Below are 22,789 nucleotides of genomic sequence, written 5' to 3' on the forward strand. Positions count from 1 at the left end.
AAGTACCTACTTTTGACTCTGGAAGCTCTCACAAACTGTTCCTAACAGTATTAACTATATCAAATATTGAACTGTTTTTTTTTTTTCAATGAAAATATTTTTCATGATTTGAAACCCGAGTAAATATTTTCTAATAATATTCTGCATGTTTTTAAATATATTTAAATCTAGTGATTCCTTTCATGACTACTGTACAGTTTTCTTTCATCTGAGCAGATTAAATTTCATCCTCATATTTTGTCTGTATAGTCTGTCTTACCTGCTGCAGCCATTCCTCACTCAGGTCTTCACAATTTAAGCTTTCAAACTTCACAAAAATGCTGGTTTTACTATTTGATACTCAGAAGAGAGACAGTTCCCAACCTAACCACTAGTGCTGAGAGTGGCTACTGCAGTTCTGGTTGTCTTTCATCTCTTCATTCTCTTTCATTTTGCAACCATGGCAACCATTGGCTTTCAAGTAAACACATTATGAAAGTGTTTCCTATATTCAGGGCCAGCCCTGCCGCCAGGCAAACCAGGCGGCCGCCGAGGGTGCCATTTGCTGGAGGGGTGCCACATTGCAACCCCCCCCACAAGAAAAAAAAAAAAAAAAAATTTAAAATGTATAGTAAAAATGAAACACACCCTTTACAATCACATGTTTTTTCCTAATTAAAATATCAATATAAAAAATCTGGTGGTACTTATGTGGTACATATACTGTATGTATAACGCCAACATATCTAAATCCATAGAAATACCGTTAGAGATGTCTACAGTGTTTAATGAAATATACTGTTTATATACAAATACACAATTGTGCCCATGGTGAGACCATTTATCAATTTAAAATGATAATATAATATATAGATATATTCAATTCTCTCTCTCTCACACACACACCATGGTGACTCCAAACCAGCAAATACAAGATTATAAACAAAACTCTAACGACTCATATTATTATGCATGTATTGAGTTTGACTGAATACAATGAGTCTTGATATCATTTACTAAGTTGAGCATTTGTACACTTTAGTCTAAAATTATTATTATTATTATTACATTATTAAACATTTTTATTGATAATTCACTGAGCTATCATCAAGTCCAGACAGTTTTTCTGACTGCTTGGATTTTAGTTCTTGTTTTACACATTCATCCAATTTTTGTCCTTTCTTTAACCTTTTTTTTCGAATAAGTTACCTTTTTCCCCATAAGTACCTTCTCTTTCCAACAAATATACAGTTTTCTTTCTTCCCTATATTTTGCCTGTTTTTGTTCCACTTTTAACCCCCTTTTTTGACTATTGTTTACCACATTTTGCTCATTTAAGCTACATTTTGCCATTACATATTAACTGCTCCCTCTTTTTGCAACTCTTGACTATTTTGACCCATTTTAGTGACTTTTCACTCATTTTTTACAAAGTTTTTGCCACTTTTGGTGCTGTGATGAGAACGAAAACCTGACTGAAATTTATCAAATATTTTGTTGAATGTTAAGAATTGACTCAGTTGGTTGAAGACCACCTTCTCAATGATCTTGGCCATGAATGGATGGTTGCTGATTGGTCTATAGTTAGCCAGTATAAAGGCATCCAGTATTCTCTTTTTTAACAAAGGTTTCACTGCAGCTACTTTCAGGGATTTTGGTACGGTGCCTGATTGGAATGATCAGTTAATTATCTGACATAATCAGTGACAATTGACTTTACAACAGTTTTAATAAAGATTGAGGGTATTGTGTCAGGGCAACATGTTGATGGATTCAGCTGCTGAACAGGCTCCTCTATTGTTTTGGGTTCACTGTAATAAACTCTAACATTGGAGTTGACTTATCCCTCAGTGGTTGAAGCTGATCAAGCTTTTTGTGATTTTGCTTTTTTTTTCTGATGTTTGACATTATTGATTGTATTTTTTCATTGAAATATACAGCAAATTCTTTGCATTTTCCAGCTGACAGTAATTCAGGGTCTATCTGATCTGGGGGGGTTGTGAGCTTTTCAATTACAGAAAACAACGTCAGAAAAGTATTGCTGCCTTTCTTTGAACAAGCCATCATTGAATTTTCGCAGACTTATTTTGTACAGTTCTAGATGAATTTGGAGTTTTGTTGATCTCCATTTACGCTCAGCTCTTCTACAGTCAGATTTCAAATTCTGCATTATCTCAGTCCTCCTCCAAGGTGTTTTCTGTGTGTTTGGTTTTCTCTTAGTTTTGATTGGAGCCACCACATCTATGACATTACAGACTTTTGTATTAAACTCATCCAGAAGATCATCAACTGTCTCAGCACTCAATGTTGATGTCATTGCTATGGCTTTCATAAACTGTGCACTTGTGTTGTCATTTATGTACCTTTTCTTTAAACACACATAAGTAGGGGGAACAGATGTTACAGTCTCTAGGTCAAAAAAGACACAGAAATGATCAGATAAAGCTAAGTCTCTTACATCAACAGCAGAGATATCAACACCTTTAGAGATAACCAGATCCAAAGTGTGACCTTGAGTGTGTGTCGGACCAGTCACATGTTGTGTAAGACCAAAAGTATCCTTTAAAGCATACAGTTCTTTGGCAGTATTGTCCATGTTATTGTCTACATGAATATTTAAGTCACCTGTTATTATTAAAAAGTTGTATTCAGTGCATACAACTGACAGCAGTTCAGCAAACTCATCCATGAATTCTCCAGAATATTTTGGGGGTCTATAAACGACTAAAAACGGAACTCTTGAATCACCCTTCAGTATGAATGACATATATTCAAAGGATTTGAACTGAAATATTGATTTAAAAATGGCAGCAACTTCACCACCGTTCCTGCAAGTATGACACTTATTGAAATAAATAAAGTCTTGTGGTGCACTTTCATTGAGAACAGTATTACTGATACCATCATTCAACCATGTTTCATTAAGAAATAAAAAGTCCAAGTGATGTGTCAAAATAATATCATTAATTAGTAGTGACTTGTTAACAAGAGATCTAACATTAGGAAGAGCTAATTTTAAAGACTTTACTGAAGACACTGGTGGACTTTTTGAATGACATGTTATAGGAGTCAAATTTTTATCTCTATAAAGCTTTTTGCTTTTCTTTAATTTACAATTTTACCTGTGTTACTTGTCACCACAGGAATTAAAGAAGCTGCAATAACTCCATAAGTCAATGTGTGTCCGTGTGAAAGTCCGCATGTTTATGCCTCTGTCCATCCACTCTTTTCATTATATCCATGTCTTTTAAGGCTTTTATTACATAGTGTGGGCTGTAGTCGGGCTGCCGCTATCTTGGATTATGTCGTCACCCGCGTGTCATCGCCTGGACTCAAATAACTGTAAAGAGTTCTTATATTAGTCTATTTTCTTTTTAAAGTTGTGTTTTTGTAGCTTTAGACTAAGATTACATATTTGTATATGTTCCCTACAATATAAATAGGTTCACAATACAAGCATTTTTTTTATAGTTTCTGTTTCCACTATATCCAGAATAATAATAATCTTTCTCAACAAGAACTGTTGGAATCAGAATCATTAAAAGCCAAATGATGCCCAACCCTAACAAAGAGGAAACACTATGCGGTGTGTAGGTGACCAGCCATGTTTTTTCTTGGCAGAAATACTTTTACATTACATTACATTACTTTTTATTGTACATTCAGCTAACATAAAAATCTTGTTTTCAAATATGTAGAATAATTGTGAATTTATCAGTAGCAGTAGTAGTTTTAATATTTTAGTTAATTTTCTGCAGGCACCTTTTTTCTCTCCATCAAATGTATTTAAAAGAAACTAAAATTAAAGAGAGCATGTTATTTAACTGTCGAACCTTGTCAAAATTTCATTTATTCATATATTTTTTTCGATTTAAAAAAAAATGTTTATGGTCTTGGTCTTGGTCTCGGCTCCCGAAAGTCTTGGTCTTGTCTTGGTCTCGTCTTGGTCTCGGCGCATTCTGGTCTCGGGCAAGTCTTGGTTTCGGGCAAGTCTTGGTCTTGGATAGTGTGGTCTTGAACTCATCACTACCTGTGGATGACATCACAGGGTTAGGAAATGGCCATCACGTTTGCTTTGACTATCAGAGCACTTCCACTATGTGACGTAATACGCTGACGGCTGCGAAAATTAGTGACGTCCGCTGTGGTGAAAAAACTAAAAATTTCTGAAAATGGACTAAAACCACATTTATAACACTTTACGCTGATATAATCTAAAAAAAATCACAAGGTTTGAATGTAAATCAAAGGAAAAGAGGCGACCAGGCTACGAGGAATAAAAGTGAAACTAAAAGAACGTCACATTGAGAATGGTTGCTCACACTCACCTTCTGCTCACAAATATGAATTATGTTGAATAAAACATAATGTGGCTACAAATGTCTCTGATTTCTTATTCTTGAACCACAGTGTCTTTTTTATGTCAGTTATTATCTGATAATATGTCTTACATATAATAATATTGGGTTTTAGATTATTTTAAGTTGTTCAAGACATATTATTGCATTGAACTTGAATGATCTCCGTTATTTATCAGTGCTCAGGTGTGCATTTCTCTTTAAATGTTGTCGCCACAAGGAATTGTGAGTCAGAATTATTTCGTCTCCTTTGGTAAAGGATGCATCAGTGTTTCCTAGGCTAAAGGAGGTAAAAAAGGAAACATTGAGCCTCTATTCCTGGGCTTAAAGAGAACTCGAACGCTCTTTATCATGGTCCCCATTTAACTCATTCAGTGCCAGCCATTTTCAAAATTTCTAACCCCACTAAATGAGTTAAACAATTCCGGGGATGAAGGAACAGTGGATAATAAAGCAGATAGGAGGGACTGTTCAGACGCAGCCCTGGTGTTTGTAAACACCAGGAGAATCCATCTTGCAGGCAAGGTTACCATATTTGATCCTTGAACTAAAATGAGTTTGACGCAAACAATTCTAGCCTCTGGCAGGCGCCTCCGACACACCACAGTGAACACAGAAAGACTCAGGAAGAGCTTCTTTCCTCATGCTGTCCTCAGTTAAAAAACATAGATCTGCACATTGCACTTTGACACCTCTGGACAATATAACATTTTTATATATTTTTATATTCTATACATTCAATTATCATTTTTAAACTATTTTACATTGCTATTTAACTGGACCCTGGTCACTTTGCACTTTGCATATTTTACATGTTGACACTTTGCACTGTTTACAGTATTCTATTCTGTGTTTTATGTTTTGTGCATTCAAATAACGCTTTTTATTTTTTGCTTTGTGTTATATTTTTTCTGCAAATATGTGTATTACTAAATTGAGTGTTTGTTGTTGCATGGCCTTGCGGGACAGTCTTTTACATTTCACTGCACATCTGTATGAGCATGTGACAAATACAAATCTTGAATCCTGAACACAGGGAAAACGTGCACACTACATGCAGAAAGATCACAGCTTCAGTCCAGGAGTCAAACCCAGGGCCTTCCTGCTGTGAAGCAAAAGTGCCAACTACTGATTTACAATAAATCCTGCCACATTCAATCATGATTTGTTGCAAATTGATTGACTGAGAAGCAAAAGGAGATAACTCATTTAAAGTTTGTTTTAAATCCTATACCACTGGTATTGGGTGGTATCCTCAAATTATTCATTTTGGTGGCAGAAAAGCTGTAGGTTGTGTTAGTTTTCAAATATATTGGGAAATGATGGTGTTATTTTGGTTGGTTGGTTGGTTGGTTGGTTGGTTGGTTGGCTTGCCTATCAATTTAAAATGATCCTTATTTCAAAAGGTAACTGATTATCTTGATCGTCAAATATTTTTATTTTAAAGAAAATAATGAAGTTCATAACAAAGTTAAAATAACACTTAATTATCTAATAATAAGCTAAGGTAGCAATGTAATGCCAAATCTCTTTTACCTGCTTATCCTGCTTGTATAGGTCTGATACTTTGACTGCATTTTTAAAAAATCCCCTATATATGCAGTGATTATGTTTGCACTATATAATAAAAACGTACTCTGAAAATGTCTCAGGCAAGTGAGTAAAAAGGCTGTAAACTAAAGACAGAGATATGCGAGCCACTGCATTGTGCATCTTTTGTAAAAGTGGGCCGGGCCTGCAGCCAGGAAAACCAGGCGGCTACCGAGGGTGCCCTCTGCTGTAAGGGTGCCAAAGTGCACCCCCCCAAAAAAAAGACCTGGAGCTCAACGCTTTAAAGACAGTGGAGATGATAGCAGACTTCAGGAAGAACCCAGCCCCCCTCACCCCCCTCACCCTGGGAGACTCTACAGTGAGCTCTGTGGAGTACTTCTGCTTCCTGGGGACCATCATCACAAAGGACCTCAAGTGGGAACTGAACATCAGCTCCCTTGTCAACAAAGCTCAGCAGAGGATGTACTTCCTGCGGCAGCTGAAGAAGTTCAGTCTGCCAACAAAGATGATGGTGAACTTCCACTGCTCCATTATCCAGTCCATCTTCTGCTCCTCCATCACCATCTGGTACACTGCAGATACGGCCAAAGACAAGGCAAGACTGCAGAGTATCATCCACTCTGCAGAGAAGATAATCGTCTGCAATCTGCCCTCCCTTCAGGACCCGTACGCCTCCAGGATTCTGAGGCGTGCAGGAAAGATTGTTGCCGACCCCTCCCACCCCGGTCATAAACTGTTTCAATCTCTCAGGAAGAAAGTTTCGGTCAATCAGGACCAGAACCTCCAGACACAAAAACAGCTTCTTTCCCTCTGCCACCATTCACATGAAAACAGCCCCATATATCAGATTTTCTACCATCACAAATGTTTTACCAATTCTAAATATATGAAATATATGATCTATTATTGTATCAGTGGCTAAATATATTTTGAAAAGGGTCAAAATGACGAAAAGTAGTGTGGAAATAAAGAAGGTTTGAGATCTAGATTATTCATTCAATACATTTATTTACAAATATACATGTACCATGCAATTATACAAAGAACTAAACAAACAAAGAATAAAAACTAATTACTCCTTCACAGAGGAAGACAAGCAACCTGAAACATTTTTTTTAAGTCGAGAGAAGAACTTCCTTACTGACACACTCCCTCTCCCTCTCTCTCTCTGGCTTTTTCTCTCTTTCTCACTTTCTTGCTTTCTCTCTTTGGCTTTCTCTCTCTTTCTCACTTTTTCTCTCACTCTCTCTCTTAAAAGTTCAGCACGCCCTGTCCAAAGTCGAGAGAAGAACTTCTGAACTCATTTCAGGAATCTGCCCGAGAACCTCATAGAGTTGGAGGCGGGGAAGGAGACGTCTTCTGCATTAGGTCCATTGGAAGAGGGAAACAATTTCACAGGAGAACGTGGGACATCCTCAATCCAATCTTCTGATACATGTGTCTCACAATATCCACATTTGTCATTTGCAGGAGACAGTTTCTAAATTTGCCCATCTTGGCCAGATGCAAGAGTAATGTCATCCATTTCTTTAGTATGAGGAAAAATTAAAAAAAAGATTATTTAGAAATTCAATAGAACAACTAGTTGATCACCATGTGCGTGATTGTCTCCACAGTGCAGTCACTCACTATTCTCTGCTGTCTGGCTCCTGGGCTGGCTCAGGTATGACCCTGTGATAAAGGGATGCTGAAGAGCCTCAACAGGAGAGATTCTCAGATCCCCATCCAGATGTAACAACTCTTTTAGGAAGTCGATGAACACCTTCCTGTCTTCCATTTCTTCAGCATCCTCTACTTCAGAGATCTAGATTCAAAAAAAAAAAAAAACAAGAGTTAGGTCAATACACAAGTTCACACCTATCTTGCTAATGACAAAAAAAAACAAAACAACAAAAAAAAAAAACACGTGAATAAATTCAGCTTATTAACGCAATTTTAAGGTGGGTTGCATTTTAAAGAAGAAATCTCTACGAAGTATTTGAACTCAAATACCGTAGAGAACACTTACATAGAGCAGGTCATCCAATGATGAGAAATGAGCACGAGATTTGGGCCACTCCTCTGCTTTCTTTTTGTTTCTAGATGAGTATTCTTCTGGGGTCTGTGGAAACACAACAACAATGAAAAGGGTTTATGAGAAGTTTAGGGCAACAATCAAGGTTCAACAACAATGAAAACTATGTTTTACCAGCAGCCTCCATTGTGTGCCAAATTCATCCTCTTTACAAAAGAATCTCTGGCTGTACATGCCAAAGCGGAGGTGGTATTTCGACGGCATGCCCAGCATCTGCACCATGCACTTCATCTGCAGAAAGAACACACAAATACACATATTAGGGGCAGTTACTCAAGACTTACTATACATGTGGAAAAGAGAACATGTGTTATTAAATGGAAGAAGGGATGATGTATAAAAAAAGAAAAGACCTACCATGAGGTATTCACAGTGGAAAGGAAAGAGATGATCATTGAGGTAGAGAAAGGCCAGCGTACAGCCCACTCCCCACATGTCAATGGCTCCTGAGAATGGAAGGCCAAGACAAACCTCTGGGGCTCTGCGACGCAAAATGAATGAAATACACTTAGAAAAATGTTGCTTAGCATTAACTACCAACACTATAATGACAGAGGTTTGTTACAAAAACACAGAAGTAATTCAGGGTGACACCCTCATACCTGTAGCCGATAGACTGAAGAATCATTCCGGGACAGATGGCGGAGAATGAATAAGCCAGTCCAAAGTCAACCAGCTTCACTCTGACTGGATCCTCGTCTATGTCGGCCAACATAACATTGTAGGGCTTGATGTCGCCATGCATGACCCTTACAGACTTAAGTCCCTGCAATGCCACCAACAGCTATAGAGACACAATTAGAAAAGACATGATTAGAATAAAGTTTCTCTTATTCAGATGTTTAAGATCAGGTTTGCACTTCAAGCTTTCTTAAATCAATCAGCAAGCATTACCATGGGATTAAAACGATTCTTACCTGCTCTGCAATGGGGCGGATATTGTGTACTTTAATTGAACAGACTAGATGGGATAAATCCACGTCCAACAACTCAAAGACAAGGCAGTTATAGCCCAAGTATTGAAATTGTTCGTAGAATTTAACCACATTGATGTTGTCTGCATTCAATGAGCCGATGGTCTTCAGCATGGACACCTGAAACGAAAGAAGCACTATTAGATCACCTTTATATCGCTGTACCTCAACAGTTCATAGTTAAAGTCCTGGTGGAGGCCCAAAAACTAGGAGAGATCCAAGCACCTACCTCATCCTCTATGTCTTGCAAATACTCATTCTTCAGGATTTTTACCGCCACTGCGCTGCTGCTGTTATCAGCCCAGCACATTGCCACTTCTCCGAAGCTGCCTTCTCCAATAAATTGGAGAATGGTGTAATGAGTGGAGTTGCTCTGGAGGACCTGCCCTACCATTAGAGGATGTGCTGTTAAAGTGGACAGACAGAGCACATGGTTAGTATTCAGAATTCAAACATTAAGACTCACACAAACAAGGAAATCTCCTCCTGTCCTGGAAAATTACTTCATATAAGAAGTCCTGTCTCAGCATTGACTGCATGTGTAGGACGTCCTCATTTTTTTTTGATACACTCAGAGTATGCGCCATGTTACTTTTCACAGTTAAAAGGTATAGTAGTAGTAGGTAGTAATACATGGTCTCAGTTTTCAAGAGCTCCTCATGCTATATGACATCCATTCTGTAAATATTGAAGTCAAACACTCTTATTTTATGTATTATAAGTACCTACCTTTGACTCTGGAAGCTCTCTCAAACTGTTCCTAACAGTATTAGCTATATCAAATATTGAACTGTTTTTTTTTTTTTCAATGAAAAATATTTTTCATGATTTGAAACCCAAGTAAATATTTTCTAATAATATTCTGCATGTTTTTAAATATATTTAAATCTAGTGATTCCCTTCATGACAATGGTTCAGTTTTCTTTCATCTTAGCAGATACAATTTCATCCTCATATTTTGTCTGTAAAGTCTGTCTTACCTGTTGCAGCCATTCCTCATTTAGGTTTTCACAGTTTAAGCTTTCAAACTTTTCAAAAATGCGAGTTTTACTACTTGATATTCACATACAAAGAGAGACAGGTTCCAACTGAACCACTAGCACTGAGAGTAGCTACTGAAAGTTCTGGTTCTCTTTCATCTTGCAACCACGGCAACCACTGACTTTCAAGTAAAAGCGTCAACAAGGGCGTAACATCTGTTTGAAAATTGGGTAGGTCGCAAATGAATCCATCCGGGGGTTGGGGGGGGGGGTTATTGCGGGGGTCTGGTGGTCCTCCCCCAGAAAATTTTCAACAAATGCATTATTTTCCTGCATTCTGGTCCTCTTTAGCCTCATGAACAAGTAAAAAATCTGTTTAAATTTGTTGTTACAATAATCTTACTGAACTCAGTCACAGTTCTGTCACAACAGTGCGTAATTAATTAACATACTGTATTTCTTTACTTTTTATTTCATGTTGCAACAAATAAATCACAGAAATACAGAGTTGATACAGGCTGAAGCAAGTCAAATTGTGATTTTTAATACCATTTTATGCCCAAATACTACATTTTGATGCCACAAATGCAGAAAAAAAATTGGCACAAATTTAAGATTTGATTTCATCAAACAGAGGAAATACAATTGGTGAAAACAAAAAGTTTTCAGCAAAAAAATGTGTTAAATTACATCCAAAAATGTAGCTAAATATGTTTTTGATCATGATTATGGTATATTTAATTAACTTATACAGTAAGACTTGTTGATAAATGTCATAATTTCCTAATAAATTTAGATTTAATGCCAGTTTGAATCCAACTTAATGCTTTTTAAATAACAATTAAGGCCTAGATTTTGGGACACTTCACTAAATGACTTTTAATGCTTTTTAACGCTCCACGAAAATCCAGGAATACAAGAATGTTCCAAAAGTTTTTTTTCCGTCTGTCTGAAAATGAAATAAATTGTTGACAGATTGTTGTTTTGTTTATCTCATCAAGCTTTTCTTGATGAATATGACATACCACAACATGGTTTTGTCTCTTTTGTAACATGATCATTAAGACTCACATAAACATAGAAATCTCATCCTGTCCTGTTATTTTAAAGTTTGAGTTTAAGAAATCAGGCCTGCAAATCCACTTTAATCTACATTTTAAAAATAAATAATTATATTGATTCCTTTCATGACTACTGTACAGTTTTCTTTCATCTGAGCAGATTCAATTTCATCCTCATATTTTGTCTGTATAGTCTGTCTTACCTGCTGCAGCCATTCCTCACTCAGGTCTTCACAATTTAAGCTTTCAAACTTCACAAAAATGCTGGTTTTATTTTTTGATACTCAGAAGAGAGACAGTTCCCAACCTAACCACTAGTGCTGAGAGTAGCTACTGCAGTTCTGGTTGACTTTCATCTCTTCATTCTCTTTCATTTTGCAACCATGGCAACCATTGGCTTTCAAGTAAACACATCATGAAAGTGTTTCCTATATTCAGGGCCGGCCCTGCCGCCAGGCAAACCAGGCGGCCACCTAGGGTGCCATTTGCTGGAGGGGTGCCACATTGCAACCCCCCCACAAGAAAAAAAATAATAATAATTTAAAAATGTATAGTAAATATAAAACACACCCTTTTCAATCACATGTTTTTTCCTAATTAAAATATCAATATAAAAAATCTGGTGGTACTTATATGATACATATACTGTATGTATAATGCCAACATATCTAAATCCATAGAAATCCTGTTCGAGATGTCTACAGTGTTTAATGAAATATACTGTTTATATACAAATACACAATTGTGCCCATGGTGAGACCATTTATCAATTTAAAATGATAATATAATATATATATATATATAAATATTCAATTATCTCTCTCTCTCACACACACACCATTGTGACTCCAAACCAGCAAATACAAGATTATAAACAAAACTCTAACGACTCATATTATTATGCATGTATTGAGTTTGACTGAATACAATGAGTCTTGATATAATTTACTAAGTTGAGCATTTGTACACTTTAGTCTAAAATTATTATTATTATTATTACATTATTAAACATTTTTATTGATTATTCACCGAGCTATCATCAAGTCTAGAAAGTTTTTCCGACTGCTTGAATTTTAGTTCTTGTTTTACACATTCATCCAATTTTTGTCCTTTCTTTAACCTTGTTTTTTTACGAATAAGCTACCTTTTGCCCAATAAGTACCTTCTCTTTCCAACAAATATACAGTTTTTTTTCTTCCCAATATTTTGCCTGTTTTTGTTCCACTTTTTTCCCCTTTTTGACTATTGTTTACCACATTTTGCTCATTTAAGCTACATTAACTGTTCCCTCTTTTTGCTACTCTTGACTATTTTGACCCATTTTATGACTTTTCACTCTTTTCTTACAAAGTTTTTGCCACTTTTGGAACAATTAATGCCACTTGTTACTTTTTTTCGTCACTTTACTTACTTTACTCATGTCCAGCACCACTGCTGGTTGGTGACTTTAGTGACTTTATCTTTTTGGCCCGCTGTTTCTCAGTGTCCCCCGGGCGTTTTTTTCTCCTGTCCATTTTTTTTCTTGACTACAAGGTAAAGTCTAACCTGGCAAGAGCCAGATTGATGTGTAGCCCTCCCTCTAACTCCAGTTCTCCACATCGATCTGGTTTTGTGTCTGGCAAATCCTTTTGGAACCAGGGAGGAACATGATCAGAAGCTGATTGGGCAAAGCACCTGTCCACCATGATTTGTTTTAGCCAATCAAACGGTGATAAAAGATTATATCATCATCGGCATGCGCCGCAGAGTCGCTGCTACAATGGAAAGGAAATGCTGGATTCTTCTAAAACTGAGTTTATAGCAACTTCCAAACGTTCATCCTCCTGCGTCGACATCTTTCTATTTTGATTCGGAGCTATGCTATTAGCGGGAGCCCAGCTAGTTCTTCTCAGCGCAACTGCGCATGCGCCAGTTTTTCTTCGGCGATTCTGCCTTCGTCACACCCGGATATCCCTCCCTAAACCACAACACTGCCTCATGATTAGTTTGAACCGTTTCGGTTCGGGTTCGAAAGGCAAAGGCGGGAACAGTACAAGATGGATTTTGGGCTGCGTCCGAATAGTCCCTACTATCTCCTTTCCTAACCAATTTTCCATAACCCTGTGGATAGTGTTGTAATAGTCGAGACCGGTCTCGAGACTAAATTTTAAAGGTCTTGTCTCAGACTCGGAAGCATTTTGACCCGGCCTTGTCTCGGACTTGGACTGCCTGGACTCGGGATTTTCCCTCAAGACCATTCGAGACCAGCACTAATTCCCGCTATTTTTAAACTTTTTTACAATGTGATAATAACAAGGAGAAGAACGGGATAAAACAATCCTTTATTCATTTTTTTATCCACCCTGTATAAAGACGCAACCTTCCTTATGTGTATGTGTGTGATGCCCAACCCTAACAAAGAGAAAACACTATGCGGTGCCTAGGTGACCAGCCATGTTTTTTCTTGGCAGAAATACTTTTACATTACATTACATTACTTTTTACTGTACATTCAGCTTACATAAAAATCTTGTTTTCAAATATGTAGAATAATTGTGAATTTATCAGTAGCAGTAGTAGTTTTAATATTTTAGTTAATTTTCTGCAGGCACCATTTTTCTCCATCAAATGTATTTAAAAGAAACTAAAATTAAACAGAGAATGTTATTTAACTGTCGAACCTCGTCATAATTTCATTTATTTATATATTTTTTTCAATTTAAAAAAAAATGTTTATGGTCTTGGTCTTGGTCTCGGCTCCCGAAAGTCTTGGTCTTGTCTTGGTCTCGTCTTGGTCTCGGCGCATTCTGGTCTCGGGCAAGTCTTGGTTTCGGGCAAGTCTTGGTCTTGGATAGTGTGGTCTTGAACTCATCACTACCTGTGGATGACATCACAGGGTTAAGAAACGGCAATCACGTTTGCTTTGACTATCAGAGCACTTCCACTATGTGACGTAATACGCTGACGGCTGCGAAGATTTGTGACATCCGCTGTGATGAAAAAACTAAAAATTTCTGAAAATGGACTAAAACCACATTTATAACACTTTACGCTGATATAATCTAAAAAAAATCACAAGGTTTGAATGAATATCAAAGGAAAAGAGGCGACCAGGCTACGAGGAATAAAAGTGAAACTAAAAGAACGTCACATTGAGAATGGTTGCTCACACTCACCTTCTGCTCACAAATATGAATTATGTTGAATAAAACATAATGTGGCTACAAATGTCTCTGATTTCTTATTCTTGAACCACAGTGTCTTTTTTATGTCAGTTATAATCTGATAATATGTCTTACATATAATAAAATATGGGTTTTAGATTATTTAAAGTTGTTCAAGACATATTATTGCATTGAACTTGAATGATCTCCGTTATTTATCAGAGCTTGGGTGTGCATTTCTCTTTAAATGTTGTCGCCACAAGGAATTGTGAGTCAGAATTATTTCGTCTCCTTTGGTAAAGGATGCATCAGTGTTTCCTAGGCTAAAGGAGGTAAAAAAGGAAACATTGAGCCTCTATTCCTGGGCTTAAAGAGAACTCGAACGCTCTTTATTATGGTCCCCATTTAACTCATTCAGTGCCAGCCATTTTCAAAATTTCTAACCCCACTAAATGAGTTAAACAATTCCGGGGATGAAGGAACAGTGGATAATAAAGCAGATAGGAGGGACTGTGTTTGTAAACACCAGGAGAATCCATCTTGCAGGCAAGGTTACCATATTTGATCCTTGAACTAAAATGAGTTTGACGCAAACAATTCTAGCCTCTGGCAGGCGCCTCCGACACACCACAGTGAACACAGAAAGACTCAGGAAGAGCTTCTTTCCTCATGCTGTCCTCAGTTAAAAAACATAGATCTGCACATTGCACTTTGACACCTCTGGACAATATAACATTTTTATATTTTTTTATATTCTATACATTCAATTATCATTTTTAAACTATTTTACATTGCTATTTAACTGGACCCTGGTCACTTTGCACTTTGCATATTTTACATGTTGACACTTTGCACTGTTTACAGTATTCTATTCTGTGTTTTATGTTTTGTGCATTCAAATAACGCTTTTTATTTTTTGCTTTGTGTTATATTTTTTCTGCAAATATGTGTATTACTAAATTGAGTGTTTGTTGTTGCATGGCCTTGCGGGACAGTCTTTTACATTTCACTGCACATCTGTATGAGCATGTGACAAATACAAATCTTGAATCCTGAACACAGGGAAAACGTGCACACTACATGCAGAAAGATCACAGCTTCAGTCCAGGAGTCAAACCCAGGGCCTTCCTGCTGTGAAGCAAAAGTGCCAACTACTGATTTACAATAAATCCTGCCACATTCAATCATGATTTGTTGCAAATTGATTGACTGAGAAGCAAAAGGAGATAACTAATTTAAAGTTTGTTTTAAATCCTATACCACTGGTATTGGGTGGTATCCTCAAATTATTCATTTTGGTGGCAGAAAAGCTGTAGGTTGTGTTAGTTTTCAAATATATTGGTAAATGATGGTGTTATTTTGGTTGGTTGGTTGGTTGGTTGGTTGGTTGGTTGGCTTGCCTATCAATTTAAAATGATCCTTATTTCAAAAGGTAACTGATTATCTTGATCGTCAAATATTTTTATTTTAAAGAAAATAATGAAGTTCTAACAAAGTTAAAATAACACTTAATTATCTAATAATAAGCTAAGGTAGCAATGTAATGCCAAATCTCTTTTACCTGCTTATCCTGCTTGTATTCGTCTGATACTTTGACTGCATTTTTAAAAAATCCCCTATATATGCAGTGATTATGTTTGCACTATATAATAATAACGTACTCTGAAAATGTCTCAGGCAAGTGAGTAAAAAGGCTGTAAACTAAAGACAGAGATATGCGAGCCACTGCATTGTGCATCTTTTGTAAAAGTGGGCCGGGCCTGCAGCCAGGAAAACCAGGCGGCTACCGAGGGTGCCCTCTGCTGTAAGGGTGCCAAAGTGCACCCCCCCAAAAAAAAAGACCTGGAGCTCAACGCTTTAAAGACAGTGGAGATGATAGCAGACTTCAGGAAGAACCCAGCCCCCCTCACCCCCCTCACCCTGGGAGACTCTACAGTGAGCTCTGTGGAGTACTTCTGCTTCCTGGGGACCATCATCACAAAGGACCTCAAGTGGGAGCTGAACATCAGCTCCCTTGTCAAAAAAGCTCAGCAGAGGATGTACTTCCTGCGGCAGCTGAAGAAGTTCAGTCTGCCAACAAAGATGATGGTGAACTTCCACAGCTCCATTATCCAGTCCATCTTCTGCTCCTCCATCACCATCTGGTACGCTGCAGATACGGCCAAAGACAAGGCAAGACTGCAGAGTATCATCCACTCTGCAGAGAAGATAATCGTCTGCAATCTGCCCTCCCTTCAGGACCCGTACGCCTCCAGGAGTCTGAGGCGTGCAGGAAAGATTGTTGCCGACCCCTCCCACCCCGGTCATAAACTGTTTCAATCTCTCAGGAAGAAAGTTTCGGTCAATCAGGACCAGAACCTCCAGACACAAAAACAGCTTCTTTCCCTCTGCCACCATTCACATGAAAACAGCCCCATATATCTGATTTTCTACCATCACAAATGTTTTACCAATTCTAAATATATGAAATATATGATCTATTATTGTATCAGTGGCTAAATATATTTTGAAAAGGGTCAAAATGACGAAAAGTAAGGTGGAAATAAAGAAGGTTTGAGATCTAGATTATTCATTCAATACATTTATTTACAAATATACATGTACCATGCAATTATACAAAGAACTAAACAAACAAAGAATAAAAACTAATTACTCCTTCACAGAGGAAGTCAAGCAACATGAAAATTTTTTTTTGAAGTCGAGAGAAGAACTTCCTTACTGACACACTCCCTCTCCTTCTCTCTCTCTGGCTTTTTCTCTCTTTCTCACTTTCTTGCTTTCTCTCTTTGGCTTTCTCTCTCTTTCTCACTTTTTCTCTCACTCTCTCTCTTAAAAGTTCAGCACGCCCTGTCCAAAGTCGAGAGAAGAACTTCTGAACTCGTTTCAGGAATCTGCCCGAGAACCTCATAGAGTTGGAGGCGGGGAAGGAGACGTCTTCTGCATTAGGTCCATTGGAAGAGGGAAACAATTTCACAGGAGAACGTGGGACATCCTCAATCCAATCTTCTGATACATGTGTCTCACAATGTCCACATTTGTCATTTGCAGGAGACAGTGGGGACTCATCCCTGTTTTCTGTGTGATGTTTCTAAATTTGCCCATCTTGGCCAGATGCAAGAGTAATGTCATCCATTTCTTTAGTAGGAGGAAAAATAAAAAAAAGATTATTTAGAAATTCAATAGAACAACTAGTTGATCACCATGTGCGTGATTGTCTCCACAGTGCAGTCACTCACTATTCTCTGCTGTCTGGCTCCTGGGCTGGCTCAGGTATGACCCTGTGATAAAGGGATGCTGAAGAGCCTCAACAGGAGAGATTCTCAGATCCCCATCCAGATGTAACAACTCTTTTAGGAAGTCGATGAACACCTTCCTGTCTTCCATTTCTTCAGCATCCTCTACTTCAGAGATCTAGATTCAAAAAAAAAAAAAACAAGAGTTAGGTCAATACACAAGTTCACACCTATCTTGCTAATGACAAAAAATAACAAAACAAAAAAAAAAAAAAAACACGTGAATAAATTCAGCTTATTAACGCAATTTTAAGGTGGGTTGCATTTTAAAGAAGAAATCTCTACTAAGTATTTGAACTCAAATACCTTAGAGAACACTTACATAGAGCAGGTCATCCAATGATGAGAAATGAGCACGAGATTTGGGCCACTCCTCTGCTTTCTTTTTGTTTCTAGATGAGTATTCTTCTGGGGTCTGTGGAAACACAACAACAATGAAAAGGGTTTATGAGAAGTTTAGGGCAACAATCAAGGTTCAACAACAATGAAAACTATGTTTTACCAGCAGCCTCCATTGTGTGCCAAATTCATCCTCTTTACAAAAGAATCTCTGGCTGTACATGCCAAAGCGGAGGTGGTATTTCGACGGCATGCCCAGCATCTGCACCATGCACTTCATCTGCAGAAAGAACACACAATTACACATATTAGAGGCAGTTACTCAAGACTTACTATACATGTGGAAAAGAGAACATGTGTCATTAAATGGATGGAGGGATGATGTATATAAAAAAAAGAAAAGACCTACCATGAGGTATTCACAGTGGAAAGGAAAGAGATGATCATTGAGGTAGAGAAAGGCCAGCGTACAGCCCACTCCCCACATGTCAATGGCTCCTGAGAATGGAAGGCCAAGACAAACCTCTGGGGCTCTGCGAAGCAAAATGAATGAAATACACTTAGAAAAATGTTGCTTAGCATTAACTACCAACACTATAATGACAGAGGTTTGTTACAAAAACACAGAAGTAATTCAGGGTGACACCCTCATACCTGTAGCCGATGGACTGAAGAATCATTCCGGGACAGATGGCAGAGAATGAATAAGCCAGTCCAAAGTCAACCAGCTTCACTCTGACTGGATCCTCGTCTATGTCGGCCAACATAACATTGTCGGGCTTGATGTCGCCATGCATGACCCTTACAGACTTAAGTCCCTGCAATGCCACCAACAGCTATAGGGACACAATTAGAAAAGACATGATTAGAATAGAGTTTCTCTTATTCAGATGTTTAAGATCAGGTTTGCACATCAAGCTTTCTTAAATCAATCAGCAAGCATTACCATGGGAATAAAACGATTCTTACCTGCTCTGCAATGGGGCGGATATTTTGTACTTTAATTGAACAGACTAGATGGGATAAATCCACATCCAACAACTCAAAGACAAGGCAGTTATAGCCCAAGTATTGAAATTGTTCGTAGAATTTAACCACATTGATGTTGTCTGCATTCAATGAGCCGATGGTCTTCAGCATGGACACCTGAAAGGAAAGAAGCACTATTAGATCACCTTATATCGCTGTACCTCAACAGTTCATAGTTAAAGTCCTGTTGGAGGCCCAAAAACTAGGAGAGATCCAAACACCTACCTCATCCTCGATGTCTTGCAAATACTCATTCTTCAGGATTTTTACCGCCACTGTGCTGCTGCTGTTATCAGCCCAGCACTTTGCCACTTCTCCGAAGCCGCCTTCTCCAATAAATTGGAGAATGGTGTAATGAGTGGAGTTGCTCTGGAGGACCTGCCCTACCATTAGAGGATGTGCTGTCAAAGTGGACAGACAGAGCACATGGTTAGTATTCAGAATTCAAACATTAAGACTCACACAAACAAGGAAATCTCCTCCTGTCCTGGAAAATTACTTCATTTAAGAAGTCCTGTCTCAGCATTGACTGCATGTGTAGGACGTCCTCATTTTTTTTTTGATACACTCAGAGTATGAGCCAAGTTATTTTTCACAGTTAAAATGTATAGTAGTAGTAGGTAGTAATACGTGGTCTCAGTTTTCAAGAGCTCCTCATGCTATATGACATCTATTCTATAAACTTTGAAGTCAAACTCTCTTATTTTATGTATTATAAGTACACACCTTTGGCTCTGGAAGCTCTCTCAAACTGTTCCTAACAGTATTAGCTATATCAAATATTGAACCGTTTTTTTTTTTTTTCAAGGAAAATTATTTTTCATGATTTGAAACCCGAGTAAATATTTTCTAACAATAATAATTAAATATATTTAAATGCAGTGATTCCCTTCATGACAATGGTACAGTTTTCTTTCATCTTAGCAGATAAAATGTCATCCTCATATTTTGTCTGTATAGTCTGTCTTACCTGTTGAAGCCATTCCTCATTTAGGTTTTCACAGTTTAAGCTTTCAAACTTTACAAAAATGCTAGTTTTACTATTTGATACTCAGAAGAGAGACAGTTCCCAATCTAACCACTAGCACTGAGAGTAGCTAAGCAGTTCTGGTTCTCTTTCATCTCTTCATTCTCTTTCATCTTGCAACCATGGCAACCATTGGCTTTCAAGTAAACACATCATGAAAGTGTTTCCTATATTCAGGGCCGGCCCTGCCGCCAGGCAAACCAGGCGGCCGCCTAGGGTGCCATTTGCTGGTGGGGTGCCGCATTGCAACCCCCCCCCAAGAAAAAAAAATAAAATAATAATTTAAAAATGTATAGTACATATGAAACACACCCTTTACAATCACATGTTTTTTTCCTAATCAAAATATCAATATTAAAAATCTGGTGGTACATATACTGTATATATAACGCCAACATATCTGAATCCATAGCAGACTAACTTTTGGCAACAATAAGTATTTAATACTCTTCAGACATCCTGACCTTTTCATCTGAAATGGTTTTCTCATTGTTAAAAGTATTTAATCATTAATAACAATTATTGTAAAACTTAATGTTGCAAGAGAAAATGGGCTGTATATCACACCCGCATATCCATCGCTAAACCACAACATTGCCTCATGATTCGAACCGTTTCGGTTTGGGTTTGAAAGGCAAAGGCGGGAGCAGCACAAAGTGGATTCTGGTATTTGTGAACACCAGGAGATTCCATCTTAGTTTTACCGTTGCACCCATGAGATCCCGCCCCCGCCTGGCTCATGTTTCAATTCAAGCCCTGTTCTTAAACCTTTTCTTGATTAATGAAACTCTTGATTTACTTTTTTAAACATTTAGATTCTTTTTTAAAATAATTTATGTGTTACATTCTTCTCTCCTTGCTAGTCTGGCCCCGCCCCCCTCCCCAGGTCAGGACCTATCAGATCTGATCTTTACACAGTCCTGTGTCTGCTCTCTACCAGCAGGACATCCTTCATTCACTGCAGTGTTTGTACAGTCTGAATAAACAACTGGAGATGGGTTGACATTTCTCTCTCACACACACACACGCACACACACACGTGTGTGACATTTCTGCTCCTGTTTGTTCATTTCCTACTGGATACTGTTTTACTTCATCTTATATCATATTTTTTAATCTTATATCTAATCTTAAATCAACTGAGGAGCACGATCGCCTCACACATGGAACGTGAGAAGGTCACAGGTTTTCCTCCCGATGTCCCCAGCCTATGGTTGGACCAGTTATTTTAGATCAACTCACATTCTTTAAATGTTTAATAGGTCATTATTGGACGATGGAGATCAGAATCAAACCAGCGACACAAACCCTTAAACTGTTTTTATGCAACAGATATTTAGTAGTTCATTTTTTTATTTTAGTATTTATTACAGCAAGGTGTTAAACTCATTTTAGTTCAGGGACTAAAATACAGACCAGTTTAATCTCTAGTGTTCTACAGATTATAGGAGGGAAAATTAGTAATTATCATTCACGTGCCCTTGTTTACACTTCCACGTATAATAGTATTTAAAGAATAAGTGACAGAATTCAGTCCCTGCAGAATCTTAAATTTCCTCAATTTTGTGACCAAAATATACTGTATTTGGTGAAATTTTGGGGAACAATTTGAAGAAAATTGCAGGATTTTGAAAAAATTTACTGTACTTACAACAATATCAGATTTAAATTGACTTTGATTATGTGATATAGGCGTGATTTACAGCAGTGGGCTGAATCCAAGTTCCCCCTTTGTCTGCATTGAAAAAAAAATAATGCAGTGGTTCCAACCTTTTTTGGATCGTGAGCCCATTTTGATATCAAGAATTTCCCAAAAGACATTTTTTTTTTCAAGAATCATGTTTGAGCTCGGAATAATTTATTTTTACTGCATTTTAGTTGAACTAGATTTACATTTCACAAAGTGAAAGCATAGAAATACACTTGTTTAAAATTGTGTCATGTTTTAATAAAAAAAAGAAAGAAAGAATAAAAAATTCCAAAAATCTATTTCAAATTTTTCAGAAATTTCAGGCGACCCCACATGGGGTCTTGACCCCAAGGTTGAAAAACACAGATTTAGTGGCTTCTGAATAGATTGATTTCTTTTTTAATTTTTAATTTATTTATTTATTTTAATCATTTCTGGCCCTCTCACACCTGACTAACACTGACAATTGTTATTTATTCCCTCTCTCTCTCAAGTAAATCCTGTAGCGCCATCGTGTACCTCTATTGGTACACGTACCTCAATTTGAGAAAAACTGATTTACACAATGAGTCATGTTTTCTTGCGTTTGACACATAATTTACAGTATACCTGTATATATTTAATCTGATGTGTATTGTGTTTTTGTTCATGTTCATTATTATTTCTGGTGTTTGATTAACAACAGCTTGACTTAAATGTTCCTTATTTTCCTTCTTCGTCACAGACTCAAAGTGAAACTAACGTCACAGAAACATTGATGATCAGTCACATTGATCTGTTGCTAATGATTAATAATATATACTGTAGATAGCACAGCTTTTACTGTGTTTAAATGGATGAATGAGAGCTTTACACATTGTTTCCCCATTAATATCACAGCAGACTCTGAACACTCACTAATCCAACACATCCTGCACAAATGTAATCACATTACTTTAATGTGTAGAGATGTCTCCCACCATGTGAAGCCGTTTGGTTTATCTGTGATGATAAATTGTTGAGGCATTGCTTGGTTTTCTTTTTAGTTTCATCACAGTTTGCTGAGGTTCCTTTTCCTCCTGTAGAAAATTACTTTTCCACTTTATTCTGTTTTTCATGTTCTAGTTTTTCACAGCGATGACAACATCTGTGAGGATTCTGTCATCGACGCTTTCTTTTCCTCAGACACTTTGTGGTTTTTTGATGGTTTGCAGAAAAACACAGATCATACTATACATGTTTGTTCTCCTGCTAACACATTTTCTTTGAGGAAAGATTTTTCTCTGATTACCACAGGGATTATTTTAAGTCC

The 22,789-nt window shown here is 37.4% G+C and overlaps 2 protein-coding genes across 2 annotated transcripts; both read right to left on the minus strand.

Annotated features, from left to right (window-relative positions):
* Positions 1–7,343: 7,343 nt before the first annotated feature.
* On the minus strand, positions 7,344–8,624 carry LOC114482159 (homeodomain-interacting protein kinase 3-like). The gene is made up of 6 exons (XM_028477272.1): positions 8,565–8,624; positions 8,320–8,443; positions 8,077–8,193; positions 7,897–7,989; positions 7,518–7,692; positions 7,344–7,415 (listed from the first exon to the last, which is right to left on the minus strand). The coding sequence occupies exons 1-6, from the start codon at positions 8,588–8,590 to the stop codon at positions 7,369–7,371; spliced, it is 582 nt and encodes a 193-aa protein (XP_028333073.1). The 5' UTR covers positions 8,591–8,624; the 3' UTR covers positions 7,344–7,368.
* An 8,573-nt stretch (positions 8,625–17,197) lies between these two features.
* Positions 17,198–18,263, minus strand: LOC114482176 (homeodomain-interacting protein kinase 3-like). Its single transcript, XM_028477308.1, has 5 exons — positions 18,162–18,263; positions 17,916–18,032; positions 17,736–17,828; positions 17,357–17,531; positions 17,198–17,255 (listed from the first exon to the last, which is right to left on the minus strand). The coding sequence occupies exons 1-5, from the start codon at positions 18,237–18,239 to the stop codon at positions 17,209–17,211; spliced, it is 510 nt and encodes a 169-aa protein (XP_028333109.1). The 5' UTR covers positions 18,240–18,263; the 3' UTR covers positions 17,198–17,208.
* Positions 18,264–22,789: the final 4,526 nt, after the last annotated feature.

The sequence above is a fragment of the Gouania willdenowi genome, chromosome 20, assembly GCF_900634775.1.
Source record: "Gouania willdenowi chromosome 20, fGouWil2.1, whole genome shotgun sequence".
Taxonomy (NCBI): Eukaryota; Metazoa; Chordata; class Actinopteri; order Blenniiformes; family Gobiesocidae; genus Gouania; species Gouania willdenowi.